Source organism: Melanotaenia boesemani, chromosome 9 (genome assembly GCF_017639745.1).
Source record: "Melanotaenia boesemani isolate fMelBoe1 chromosome 9, fMelBoe1.pri, whole genome shotgun sequence".
In the NCBI taxonomy this organism is placed as follows: Eukaryota; Metazoa; Chordata; class Actinopteri; order Atheriniformes; family Melanotaeniidae; genus Melanotaenia; species Melanotaenia boesemani.
The window spans coordinates 12,498,510-12,513,464 of record NC_055690.1 but is presented as its reverse complement, the minus strand read 5'-3'; the positions used below and the strand labels follow the sequence as shown (position 1 = coordinate 12,513,464).

Sequence of the window (14,955 nt, the reverse complement as noted above, 5' to 3'; positions counted from 1 at the left end):
ATGAATAACATGTGGACAGGGCTGACAGACCAATTTAGCATATTTCTCTTGTCACTTAAAAGTTATGAGTTGAAATGCAGTTTGTGTTTTTTGGCAGATGTAATGCAAAACAAACAAAAATATATAAAATGTGCTTGTAAGTGATGCCACGTTTTGACTTACTGCAGTGTGTAGTGTTTCCCCATTTGTAGGTGGATCAGTCATCAGAAAACCTTCCACTAAATGGTCTCTTTCAGTTAACACAGAAAAATCAACACATTCCTCAACAGTCTCGGCAAACAACATTTTAATTTGATACATTCAGAAATCTGAAGTCTGACTGGAATATAAGATGCTACATGTGCACCTCGGGACACACAGGCATGTGTTAAAATGGTCGCTCTTGGGGAAAGAAACGAAACTGCATGCAACATCTCAGCAATGCACATCTGAGCCAGATTGCTTCACACGAATGTACAGTAGCAGTTATTTCTACCACTTCCTGAATAGATTGCACAACACCACATTAAATCCGGCAATTTTTAAACCTGTCACTGCTTGTTTCAGATGTCTGATTTTCACTCAGCACATGAAGAGGTGAACTGTTATCTTACTATTCTGGCAAAACCCCAGTAAATGAGAAGGTGGTGTGAAAATGTAGAACATAGTGCCCCCTGATGGAACAAATACATTTACATAATGTTGTCAAATGTTACAATCTGTGCCAGGGAGCAGCTCACACCTTTTTTTCCATACAAAATAACAACACACTCATTTTTTTTAGTGACTATCAAAATGTATTAATTGGCTTGTTAAAGTAATAATGAAGCTTTGTGTTACATTTGGACTGATTTAGTGGGTCAAGATCTAAATACTTTGTGATTTTATTTGAGGAATAAATGCAGTGTGTAGGCATGTAAACTAAGCCAGCACTATTACATTACCACAACGTGCTTTCAGGGGAGCCAAAGAAATTCTTATTAAAAAACATTTGCTGCCAAGTTTACAACAAAAAGCAAAAAAGTAAAAAAAAAAAATACAAGGAAGCAGAAGTGAAAATCCACTGCATCTATAGTTATATCCTTACTGACAGGAAACGTGGAGAGTTGAGACAGTCTTAATCTGAACACATCTAAAAGTACATTCTTGTGTCTCGAAAATGTAAAAAAAAAAATGGGTGAAATCAGCCGCACCTCTTCCAATCAATTCAAATGTTCATCAACACAAATACCAGAGTAACCACAGGTTTGGTTTGCATATTCAACAGCTGATGAGTAACAACAACAAAGTGACATTAACATGACTTAAATGTGAGACTGCCAGATATGCCGATTAATAAGAAACAAACTCACAGTTCATCATCAAAGTTGTCATATTTATATATGTACTTCTTGCAATTTAATGGACAAAAAGCTAGTTAGATGTTTCACCTCATTAAAAACTCTTTAGTCTAGAAATCTGGACAATCAAGGCATCCAAATACGGAAGTTATGCCAGAGAAACAAATCAATGGGGTCACTTTTTTGTGGTTTTAGGTGTTTAATTTCACACACTAGTAATCAATTTACCATAAAGTCAAGCAGGATGACTCTGCATCGCTGTGTGCTAGGCTGCAATGTGCTACATAAACTTATAGGGTTGTAAACAATAAGAGCATTGGCCACTCTAACACACGAACCATGTGATGACATTTCTTTTTCTGTTAGTGTTTAACAAAGCCTCCTGATATTTGTGCAGATCAGAAAAAGTATAAACAGAAATCTGTAACAGGCTACCAGCTACCAAATAAACAAAAACAGCACTAAGTAAATATTTATTTTACAACAGACTTGTTGATCACTTCCAATCTCTTCCAATCAGACGTAATGAACTCTTAGCAATTTCTGTGGAAGAGTCATAGAAGCTGCTAACACCTTCTGTTTTGAAGTATTTAGGTGAGTGTAAAGCGGTTTCTGGTATCCTGTTGACTCATCAAAGTAGGCTGACTCAGACTCAGCTAAGCTAGCTAATAGAAAAACAACAGACTGACAACTACTGTGGCACATCTTCCTGTTCAGCCTCTGCAGTGTTTGTGACTGGATCAAGCTTGTAACCCAATATCTCAAACTCACTCCCCTGTATTTGCACAAGGTTTAAAGGGGTAACACAGGTGCATCAGTTAGCAGGTGAAACTGTAAACCATTTGTATCTTCAGTATTTACACCCCCCCCGACAAGTCTTTAAAGAACTGACTGGCGAGTGTTTACTTTGGTTGGTCCTCCTCTGCGGGATTAAACCACATGGTCTTGAATCAGTCACTACAGGGGCACTTGAGTCAGTTTTTGAAGGCCCCGTAGCGACTGGCTTTACTAATGAAGTTCTTGAGCAGGTCATGATCCATGTCTGCAAAGGCCTGGGTCTGCGTGACAGCTGTTAGGTGGTTGACACAAAACTTGAAGCAGAAGTCCTCCAGGTCCTAAAATGAAGAGGGCTATCTGATAAGTGCTGAAGAGTATAATCGACTAGCTACTGTGCAGTTCCCACCACCACGGTGTCTGACTATGTCTCAGGGGCTGAGCTTACCCTTGCCTCGTACTTGACAGCAGCAGAGAGCAGAGTGATGGCATTTTCTTCAGAAATGCCCCTCTTGATCGTTTCCTGACACAATCTCTTTAGCCTCGTCTCTCGGTAGAATGTGGCCAGGTCTAACAGCCCTGCACACACAAGAATACACACAGTTGAAGTTTACTGGCTCTCTGAGGCTGTGAAGGATGCTGGTCCACACTGACGCTTACCAATAGCATCCTCTGGTGGCAAGTTAATACTGTCTGTGTAGAGATACTCTAGGAAAGCTCTGTACACCAGGTATGAGAACTGGTGGATTTCTATGGCATCTTCATCCGTTTCATTCAGCAATGCACGGAAATGCTCACACCTGGAGAGGCAGAAAAAAACACCAATGAATAAGGACGTCTTTACCTGTTACAAGTTAAATAAATAGGACTGCTCATCTTGGCTTGATGAAACTAATTAAACTGTATAATACAGTGCATACAGTTAAGACCAGGGATTATTGGACAAAGACACTTTTTTTGTCAAGTTACAATAAATAATGAATTTGGGCTGAAAATGTAAAACATTCAATAGTAGTGACGTATTGTCACTGTTTCCATTATAAGGAAAAACCCCTAAATTGTACTAGAAGAGCATTACAAAAAGGAGGAAACAACTTCTTTGATGATGTCCATGGATTCCTCACTCATCTGATTCCACTTAGAAGTAGTAAATGAGTTTCTACATACTAAACAGCTGCAATTCCCTCCTTTGGTTTGGATGCTAATAACCATCAAAGCTGAAAATGAGCACTTCAAGCACATATTCATTCATTTTTTCAAAATGTTTTAAATATATTTTCCACATTTAGCTAAAGTCATGCTGAGTCAGAGTTGAAATATTTCCGGACATGAATATATAGTAGAAAACATGATTGTTTCGAGAGAGAGAGAGAAAAAAAACTACTTTCTTTGTAGCCTAAGAATACTAATTCAGAAAATTATCTAACTCAACATTAAATTTCAAGGACATTATGCACATCCTGAGGCAAAATAAAAGCATCCAGCCAAAAACTATAGCACACTGTGTTTTTTCTCCATATTTCGTCCTCCTGGGCCTCTGCTTTAGACACACTGATTACATTTTATTGCCCCTTCTTATCCCTCTCATTGCTATCTGTATTGACTCCAAACATTATCTCTATAATTTCTTCTCCAGACACAGTGGAACAAAGAGTCCCCATTCTCTGAAGCATCTTCAATGTGTCATTTGCATGAGTTCTAGCCAAAGCGTAGGTTTTGCACTCTTACATATTTGTGTGAGCATGTGCACGAAGGGTGACAGTGCAGACAGCCTGGCTCCTTCCTCCTGACAGTGCAAAAGAGCAACGGACTGGAATGCAGATACTGTGTGTTCAAGTGTGGTTATAAAAAGAAACACGGGAAAACAATAGACTACGCTTTGCGTCCCCTTGTCTAACAGGAAACGCTGTCTAGAAGATCAAGTTTAAACATAGGAAAACAGCACAGAATGATTATATGTTATAGTATTTTTTTATAGATTCTATCATAGTCAATATGTTTATTGTTACGATAGAAGCTGACTTAACAGTTTTTTGTCAGTCTCTTATTTCATGATACTAAAATGAAAAATGACATAATTCAGTCATGTCACAGACTACTTAAAAAAAAAAAAAAAGTCCCAAAGTGGTTTGCAAAGTGTCCAAGTCTTCTTGTTACTTTTGATGAAGCAAAACCTCTCAATGAGAACAATACTTTCATGTGACCAAAACGAAAGTTAGGATGGAGAAGTAGTCTGCTCATTTTAAAGAATACAGGAAAATCTGATTTAAAAAAAAAACAGATGATAAATGGGTACTGACCTAACTACACAGACCTGGAGACAGTTTCATTTCTGCAAAGATTTTATAAACCCAGGTTTTATGATGTAAAAGGACCACAAGTAAAGAAAATGTTCACGTAAGAACACTGTCACCAGACGTTGTCACATTGTCCAGAAAAATATGTTGAGTAGAGAAAGTCTGTGAAAACTGCAGGAGAAAAACATCTCCATATTATTAAAACTAGGGCTGGGCACATTAACGCATTAATTTATTCACGCTGTTAATTATATTATTGCATGTTAACGCAGTTTTATTTATTTTTTTCCAAAGTTCTTGCTCACTGGCTCTGAACACAGAGAAACTACATGCAGAGGCTTGTGGTCCATGCCTCGTCCTCCATGTCTGGTCCTGCTGCAGCGGTGCGTCTGATGTACTCAGGAGAGAGCAGGTTTATTAAAATAAAGAGAAGTTTTCTGTCTGGCACTTAAGAAAGAAGAAAAAGAACCAACAGTTCTCTTTGTTCATCAAAACCCATGCAAATGGGCAGAAAATAGTGATTTTTGGACAGGAAACAGCTCCCCAAAAAACAAAGAGAAACGTAGTTTTATGTATTTATTTTTAACTAAACGTGTTTTTTTCCTGGTGGATATCAGTTTTGAGGCAAGACAGCAAAGGTAAGAGAAACATGAATAATAAATTGGGCCTTCTTTTGCCTCTGGTTCGATAAGTCTTGCTCATAGCGAGATGAAACTTAAGAGTTTTGGAATCTGTGAGGTGTGAGCTTTCAGTAGAGTTGTTCTTTGTCCATGTTCATGCCGTCAGGTGGACACGTGGAGCCATATTTTGTGTTTACATATTTTTTTCAGACTTTGTGTACCTAGTCTTTTAATTATTGTTGTCTTAACTGTGTTTATTGGTGATAGAAATGGTTTTGCTGAGCTGTTAGTTGAGATTCTGGACTTTCTGTGGATACCACACATGTTTACATCTATAGACCTGACACTACACCTGGAAACAAGATGTTAACCCCTTAACTCCCGGTAGCGGAGGGTGCAGGTGCAGAGGTGTTAAGCTAATCAGTTAAGCTAAGAATAAAAGGTTAGAGAAGTTATAGGCCAGAAATCTGAACAATGAACTAAAGAGATCACCTTCTATGGGATGTGGATATTTGTGGAAATTTGTTTATAAAAAAAAAAGAAAAAAAAAAGCCATAGTTTCAAACCTAATGACAAGAAAAATGTATAAAAAAAATTTAATAAATAATATATATATATATATATACATATATGTTACTGGTACTTTTAGTGTCATTATGTTGTTCAATGCAATTATTCCACAAAAAAATGAAAATTTTCTAAAAACCTTGAAATGTGAAAAATGTATTATTATATCTATATTTAAAAACATTAGTTAGTTCTTTAGCATTTTTAGCCATGTGTTACGAGCTATTGTGGAAGGTTCAGAGAGCACCTGGCAGCTCCGGAGCCGCAGGTTGAAGACCCTTGATTTATTGTTTTTTAAACCAAAATTTACTGCATTTAGTAGGCCTTCTTTCAAAGGAAAAAGACATTTTTCATGTAACAATGCGATTAATCAAAACATTTCATACGAATGATCATGATTAAAGACCTTAATCGTTGCCCAGCACTAATTAAAACATTTTACATATTTGCTAAATAATTAAAATTGGCACATTGGATTTTGAGTTTTCCTCACCTGATCTTCAGCAGGGCTTTGTGGACGTGGATGCACTTCCCATCAACCAAAAACTTCAGGTCAGAGATCTCTGGACTGTCAAACTCTTTCTTCAGAGACTGAGCAACTGTTAGGTAGTCGTCACCATCTGGCAAAAACAAAGAAAAGTGAGTTTTTTTTTGGTTTTCATTTTAAACTGGATGACAGTTAAATTATGTATAAGGAAAAACTCAACTTGACAACATCTAGACTCAATCAAGTAACAAAACACTCAACACAGCTGCTGCCACTAGTTGTGGGAATGAGAGTAGGACAACAGAATATCATCATAAACTAGGAGCACTAAGAGAGCGCAGAACTCCGCAAAGCCATTGTCTTTTTTCTTTGTTTGTTTTGTTTTATTGCCAGTGATTGTGGGCAATATTTTTGAGTTACGAGCTCTAATGGCCAAAATATCACTAGGAACGGCAAGGCAAGGCAAATTTATTTGTATAGCACATTTCATGTACAAGACAATTCAACGTGCTTTACATAAAACATTAAAAGCATTACAGCAGGGAGCAATAACAAGTGCAATAAAAAAAACATTAAAAGAAATAAAATAAATAAAAACAGAAAGGCAAAGCTAACACAGATAAAATGCAAGAAATAAAGTTCCACTGTGGGGAAAAACAGTATTAAAACATGATCCAAGTTTAAAATTTCAAGCTTAAAAGAACCAGATGCAGATTTGGACTTCTAAATAAAAACTATTCAGAGAACAGGTGAGTCTTTTACTTGGATTTAAATAAACTGAGTGTTTCAGCTGATCTGAGGCTTTCTGGGAGTTTGTTCCAGACATGTGGAGCATAGAAGCTGAATGCAGCTTCTCCATGTCTGGTTCTGACTCTGGGAACTGATAAGAAACTGGATCCAGATGACCTGAGGGGTCTGGCAGGTTCATACTGGGTTAAGAGGTCACTGATGTATTTTGGTCCTAAACCATTCAGAGCTTTATACAAGCATCAGAACCTTAAAGTCTATTCATGGACAGGGGGCCAGTGTAAAGACCTCACAGCTGGACTAATGTGGTCCACTTTCTTGGTCTTAGAAAGGGTTCGAGCAGCAGAGTTCTGAATAAGCTGCAGGTAGACCTGCAAAAACACTGATACAGTATTCAAGCCGACTAACGATGAATCACTATCTCCTTGTGGTAAAGCATCCTTTTAAAAATTTTATATTCTCTCAAGTAACCCCTGCATTGTCTTCAAGTACCCCAAGGGGGTACGTGTACCCCTCATTTGAGAAACACTGTTCTAAAGTGTCTACTTTTAATTCCTGAAACAACTGCACATTTCAGTGACTACAAACAGCACACAATGTGAGCAAGCTTTAACATTTTGTTTATGAGTATTTCATTCAAAGCTTCAGATATGACTCTAGGGGGCAGAATAAAAAAGCAATACTAGCAAGCTTAAATGTCACTATTTGTTTCTTCCATTCAACAGCTGAATGAATCAAAGAAAGACTGCACTCATGAGACTGCTGTTATTTTAGTGCTTTGGTAATTTAACAGAATTTTATGAGGGAGGTCATTAACTTAAACGTAGTAGAAACAGAAAAAAATGAAGCTCTGACAAATTATGTTAAAGCTCCTCAGTTTGAGACAAGTTCATATAAACATCTGTTTGGCATGAAGAGGAAACAGAGTTTCCTGTTTGTTTCTTAGACCACTTCCAGGAATTTGCACCTATGACACACAGATATGTGCAAACTGCATAATTATCTAACTGGTCAAAGGGTAGATGTGACAATGGCAAGAATTTCAAATATTCAACAAAAATATTTTCATTGTTGTAAACTGTTACCCTTGTGAAAGGAATTTTATTTATTATTCTTTTATTTCAAATAATATTTCAACCTTCAGAACATGTGTTTAGACTAGTTTAGAGTTTCTGTCATGAGCAGATCAAGTTTGTATGACAATCTTTTCTTTACTAAGCAGATAGATCTTCACTACACAGAGCAGATCAGGTTTGTTTGTAAGCCAGAGTTCTTCCCACAGCTGATTAAGCTGACTCGGTAATAACTCTCCCTGGTCATGAGTTTTTAATAAACCTGAAAGGACTTTTTCATCTGAATCACTGCGATCCAATGAACTCAAAGTTACACGGCCTGATCTGGTGAGAAATTTTCTGTAAAACACAGGAGGTCTCAGAGCTCATTAGAGAGGTTCAGCATCTCCAGGAGCAACTGGATAAGATTTGGTTTCAGAGAGTAACCAGAGACAGGTAGTTTCTGAGAGTAATTAGAAAGAGGGATTCTCCGAAAGTAATCAGAGAGTAAAGCTTTAACTGACTGGGACTGGCAATCAGACTATGTAAAGACATTCCCAGTTCCAAGACTGTACACTGGCCCGTAAGGAAATTGGTTGTGCTAAATTCAAACCTCTGTGTGTTCCTCAGAGTTCCACTGTGAACTGTGTGTGAGAGAGACGTGGCCATGAGAGTGTTGAGTGTGTGGCCCTCTGGACTCAGAAATACGGGTTTCCAGTGGGCGGCTTTATAAGTTTGAATGAGTTGAAAAAGTTTAATGAGAAGTTGACAGAGGGAGAAGAAACTGAGAAAGAAATGTGTGTGAAAGATCTGAAAGAATGTGAAAAACACAGAGGCTTGGGAAGCACATAGAAGGGATAAAAACTTAGAGCCAATGAGCTTGCTGGTAATAAAGATAAGACTAAGGATGTTGTTGGAAAGTCTGGAAGGATCTTTACATATAAACAAACCACCACCATTTACTGGCACCCCCTGTCTATCCTGTTTCAGAGCTTAGCAAACTGGACCCCGACCTCAATAGTGTCCCCCCACCACTGACTGCACCACCTTCAGGGGGCCAGAACCCCCACACACACACACACACCAAGAGCAAGACATCAGTTGTTGCTGCCCAGCCCACTCCAGTGAGACGCTTGAGTGTTGGCAACTGTGTGACTCTTTCCTCATGCATGAGTTTTAATAAACTTGAATGGACTTTCTTATCTGGATCATTGTCTGAAGTTTTTCACAGTGCTCTCACCCACGGAGAGGAGATGCCACGTGACAGCTGGTGTGGCGAAGCAGGCAAACACGTCATCGGTGCTGCTGAAATGGGTGAGGTGAGGGCTGGACACAGCCTGACCCCGACACTGACCCCACATCAGAATCTGTCCGCTCTGCGTCTTGGCAGCTGACGTGTGGCTGGTGTGACATGCAGCCACCTCCACCATCCTGACAAGGAAATCAGCATTCAGACCTTCAGCTACTGCTAATCCACAGCTCTCTGATGAAATAGACTCAATGTTGTTACTAAAGATGTAAAAATAATCCAATTTTCATTGAAAACCAGAATCCTATTTTTACAGTTCTGTATGCTGCTGCTACGTCAAAACAGGCTTAAGACGGTGGACTCACCTCTCTTTGTCTGTGTTTATTTGGGTAGGGAGAGCTTGGTTACTTTTATTGCCCGTTCCCAACTGTCCATACGAGTTGGCTCCCCAGGCATAAACAAATCCCTCATCTGTAAGCGCCAATGTGTGTGCATATCCACAAGCTACCTGTATTTGAAAGGAGGAGTGTTTTTAAAGAGAATGTTTACAGAAATAATCAGATTTTCAAAAATAGTTCTTTGAGTTTTTACCTGGATTATGTTGACACCTTGGAGTGCAGCAATCCTGCAAGGGGTCTGTTGGTTTCCATTGTTGCCCAATCCTAGCTGTCCATTGCAATTGTAGCCCCAACCATAAATCTACAAAAGACAAATGAAGAGTATGAACATCCCATTAGTGGTGGAAGGGTTTTTCATGTGTGCATAGCTCACAATATTCTATTAAACAAGAGTTTGATTTCAGCTGCTTTTTTTTTTTACTGACTCAGATTGAAAATCTTTAAACTCTGGACACCAGGCAGCTCATCTGGCTGAATGGTTGCACCAAGGTTTGAGTCCTGACTTGTAGCCCTTTTACTGGACATCTTACAATACTTTCTGGACACTTTTCTGTCCCTTCACTCCTAAATTAAAGGCCAATATTGCCTAAAAGTACTTAATAAATTATAAAGCATTTTCAAAGTAATATGCCATGGTACCTCTCCGTTGTCCAGAACAGCCATAGAGCAGAGCTGACCGCAGGCTATGTTAACCACCACTTTGTTCTGCAGACAGCTGCTGACCCGACGTGGTGTTGGCTGATTGGCAGTAGACCCTGAACCTACTTGGCCAGAGTTGTTGTAACCCCATGCGTAAACCTGGACACAGAGATAAAATTCAATGTCCAAAGAAATAAAGAGTGGAAACAAACTAAAGTGAGGATCCAAGAGAGGAATAGAATGATTTACCTCTCCTTCAACTGTGAGGGCAATGGTGTGATGGGAGCCACAGGCCACTTCTGTCACTCTCTTACTGAGGAGGTTAGTGGACACCAGGGCGGGGGTCAATCCATGGTTGGTGGTCCCATTTCCCAGTTGGCTGTAGCCATTGTGGCCCCAGGCAAAAACCTCACCATCTACACAGCAGTGGGTACATTTTTATTCATGTTGTCACAAGGGGTTAATGTGTTATTAAATAAAAAGCAGTTGAGTTCATCTGTATCACTACTAAGGCTAAGTGCAACTCTCATAGGGGAGCTGCATATGTATTATTAATAATATTGGATTTAGTTTTGAATAGTCCCAAATCTCTAGAAAGAATCATACAATAAATCCCCAGAAAAAGGGGACAAACAGACACTTGTGCGCGAACACAGGTTTCAGTCAGACGACAGGGTGCACACGTCTGAAAACAACCAGCTGAAAATCAGACAAAAATATGAGAGTTTTCTAAATTCTCTCAGGCAGGTGAAGATGGAAGCATCATACTCCAATAAGGACGGTCACGGTCGTCATGGCAACGCACACAGCTGAATAAGTCCAATATACGTCACTGTATGAATTTCTGAGTCGTATTACGGGTTTAAATGGATCCAATATTCTTTGTAGGTTTTATTAACATCAACATGTTATCTGAGATCTGAACTTTAAGAATATTTAGAGCGACTCCACTGAATTAAACTTTTTCATCGGGACATTTAAAAAGTTTAAGTTTTTTCTGTCTTCAGGTTTTTTTTTCTTCATCACAGCATTTCTGGATCTGAGTCTGGGGAAACACTGTATTGTTACTGTATTTCAAAAATGCATGTAAATGTGTCAGATCAGATTATTACAGTAATCTGATTACTTCCAAATGACTGATTTTGATTTTCAAGTAAATGCAGTCAGTGTTTCATTAAAAAAAGGTTTTCTGAGAATGTCTTTGAAATTCAAGAAAAATAGGTGGTGCTACATAATCAGCTGTAAATGAATTGATATCAAATCAAATTTAATTGTAATCGAATCGAAATAAGCTGTTGTGTATTGAATAGATTCAGGAAATGAGTGATGATACCCAGCCCTACCATGACCTTTAATATTATCATCACTTGTCATCAATAAAAGATTTAATTAGCAGCTGGACTAAAGTAGAGCTATCTCTTTATATCAGGCTGTTAATTTCTGTGTGCAATGTGTAAACTGTAATATAAAATCCTAACACTAACAACAAACCATCTTTGGCTGGAAGATACACAACACTTTTAATAGATGTATTTAACCAGAAACTGGTGACTTTAAAATATAATCTTTGGGCAGCAATGGAGAAACATAAAACTTCATTTTCATGTGTGATCTTGTTTGCATGGCCTGCCATTCCCCTGCCTGCTGCTGGAATTTCACCTTAGGGACAAACAAAGCTTTTCTGAACTGTTATATTCTGAACTGATTACCTGCAGTAGCGATAACAACATGAGGTCCTGTTCCATAGCTTAAGGACACAATCTTCTTTCCACATAAGACATCAATCCTGCGTGGCTCAATAGTGCTTTGAAGGTCTCCAAGCCCCAAACAGCCACTGCAGTTGGTGCCTAAAGCAAAGACCTGCAAACACCAAACATCCCAGCTGAAGTGCTACTGATGCTAAGAAATGGTCCATAAACACTACATACTTGCATTTACTGATTTCACCATCCCTATAAATATTTGGTGAAATTACTTACTTATATTAAACTTATATTAGTGTAGTTTTATGAGCATGGATCCCTTCTTGTAAAGCACTTTACAATATTAGGAAGTAGATATGTTTTGCTATTACAATATCAATAATGTTAGCAATACATTAGGAATAGAAATTCATAACATACATGAAATATATGAAATATTTATACAAATTAGTAACTGTTCTTATTATTGATTATGAAATCTATATGAAATAAAGTCATCCGCGATTTTAAAAAAATGCACAAAGACCAGGCCTTTTCTTTTTTTTGTGTGTAAATAACAGTGAAATCCACCACATATAATACATTTTTTAAACAAGTGCCTGCTCTAAAGCATCACTTGTTTAGGCCAAAGGACTAACTAAATGAGCAAGGATGGACAGGCGAGGCATGTGCGACACCTCTCCATGGGATAAAAATAGAGCTTGCTCAGGTATTAGGCCAATATAGCTAAAGATAACCTCATTCTATCTGCTTATCTCTGTGCTGAGAACTCCCCCTTATAATATCTAAAAAGCCATAAGCACAAAGCATTTTTTAAATAAACTTTCAAAAAAGGAAATAATAACTCATTGTCATGAAAGGAGATTAAGTCTGTCTAGTCTAGCAGCACATCTCAGTTCAAACAAACGGACCTTTGCTTAAAGCACAAATGTTACCTCATCATTAACTGTGACATAGAGAGCTTCATTTGCAGCACTGCCAAAGACACAAGCCTGCCGGATAAGCCGTAGCTCCTCAGGAGGAAGGAGTGCAAACACTGGCCACTTCCCCACGTCCAGCATACTACTCAGCTGTGAAGAGAGGCAATAAATACAAGCTGTAGCCCAGTGTCTTTCTAGATAATTTGTTACATATACATGATTAATTTATTTATTTTTATTATTTTTTTTTTACAAATGTCAAATAAAACTGGGCTAATGTAGGGCAATCCACAAATATTACAAAAGAAAAAAAGCATTTAGCAGTACGGCTTAGCTTGTAGCAACAAATGTATAAAATTAACAGTAAACATTGTGTGAGGATAAATTATGCATAAGGTTTACCTTATCTCAAAGCATCCAGCAGCACAGACAGTATCTGGGCACAGATCCCAGGTTTTAGATGCATGAGAACATGTATGCATGCCAAGTGAGCAGAACATATTGTTTGCTTATTGACAAAGGTCCAGTTTACAACATCTCATACTTTTTTTTTTTTTAATAAGTCAAATGAGTACTTTATATTCTCTAGGTACAAGACCAAGTAAATAGATTTCTATGCACTGGATGCCTCTCAGAGGTAGAGAACAACATACTACATATACTCACTGGTAAACATAAGTACAGTTTTGAAATATTGGCACTTTAAGTGTTTTCATTTTATGTTGCTATACTTTCAACCAATGACATTACAGTGGGAAATATTACACGTCCTATTCAAGCATGTTTCTGACCGACTTTAGTCTTTAAAGATGAATATTTTTCTCAGTAGAAAACATAGTAAGCAGTTAAAATGTTGGACATTAAACCAACTTTTGGTGTGTGACATCAGATTCCAAAATCAAAGTTAAAAAAAAACTCCAAAACTAGATAAGGGATTCAAGATGTTGTGTTTTCCTCTTTCATTTCTTAAAAGTCATGGCTCTGTTATCTTTGTTAACAAAAATTACTCATCTCCATCTGCACAATGGTAATATTCTGTTTGTACACTGATATAACAGAATTGGAAATCTAATGCCATGTATGCTAATGTATTAGTCAGAAAAACTAAACCATAACTTTTACTTGATATCTGTGCCAATATTTAATCATTCATGCAAATTATTCTACTGACCACTAAGGTGATGAATCATCACTGTTCTACCACTATATGAGCCTCTTTATCTAATGGACATTTATGAGTTTTTTTTTTTTTTTTTTTTGGATCCTTGTGTAAGGCTGGTGTCTTGTGTTAATTGGTCTAATATACTGCTCACATTAAAGGCGCAGAATAATGACACTCTAACATGGATTAATCACAACCCAAGGTTACGTGAAAACGTGGAAAATAACTAAAAACTGGAAAATAAACTAAATATAAACACATATTTGAAAGTCTCAAAGGGCCTTATACAGACATGCTTTCAGTCATCTGGAAAATGTACAGATGCTTCCCCATGTGTGATAATATAAGGCTGCACTTTGCATGAACCCAGCCCCCCCACCCACACACCGCTTCCATGAGATGTCCCAACACTTCAAATGCCAAAGAAGATACAAACAGACAGCGCAAAAGCTAGGCATGCTGCGTAAACTTGCAGCACACAAACTAGCAACATGGAGATTTCTGATGTATTGGCTGCTATCCACATAAACTACTAACTTCAGCAGAACTACCCAAACAGAACTATTGAGCTAATTAGGGTAAAGAGCCCTGTTGTTGGGAACCATTGATGGTTCCAACTGTTGACGTTACCTTGTCTTTGCTCTAGCCAGCGTTTCGTCCGCGACGTCGTTAACTATTAAACTGTAACACTTATTTTCTTTTTAAAGGAATCATATCGGTAGTCTGGCATGTCTATTAGCCATGGCTGCACCTTTTTGTGGCTAGCTTTGATCACTACATCGTCGCCTAATAAAAAAAACACCCTCAACCTACTTCCTGTAGTCTTGTGGTGCATTTAAAGAAAGTCGGAGTTTAGAGCTTCAAAAGATTAGGCAATGCAAGTTTATTTGTATATCACATTTCATGTACAAGGCATTCAAATTGCTCTACATAAAACACAAAAAAGCAAGGTTTCAGACAATAAATTAAAAACAAACTAAAAAAAATACAAAATTCTTCAATAAAGTCAGAAAAAGCTAAA

The 14,955-nt window shown here is 37.9% G+C and overlaps 1 protein-coding gene across 2 annotated transcripts; it reads right to left on the bottom strand.

The window, feature by feature from the left end:
* Window positions 1-264: 264 nt before the first annotated feature.
* rcbtb2 (regulator of chromosome condensation (RCC1) and BTB (POZ) domain containing protein 2) lies at window positions 265-14,747 on the bottom strand. Of its 2 annotated transcripts, XM_041994858.1 has the most exons (13): window positions 14,565-14,747; window positions 13,175-13,208; window positions 12,788-12,922; window positions 11,859-12,009; window positions 10,399-10,565; window positions 10,150-10,308; window positions 9,704-9,811; window positions 9,478-9,620; window positions 9,104-9,294; window positions 6,071-6,197; window positions 2,754-2,893; window positions 2,542-2,672; window positions 265-2,434 (listed from the first exon to the last, which is right to left on the bottom strand). In XM_041994858.1, exons 3-13 carry the CDS (start codon window positions 12,911-12,913, stop codon window positions 2,294-2,296), a joined length of 1,584 nt encoding a protein of 527 aa, XP_041850792.1. In that variant the 5' UTR covers window positions 12,914-12,922; window positions 13,175-13,208; window positions 14,565-14,747; the 3' UTR covers window positions 265-2,293. The 2 variants fall into 2 exon arrangements, with proteins under 2 accessions (XP_041850792.1, XP_041850793.1); XM_041994859.1 differs by lacking the exon at window positions 13,175-13,208.
* Window positions 14,748-14,955: the final 208 nt, after the last annotated feature.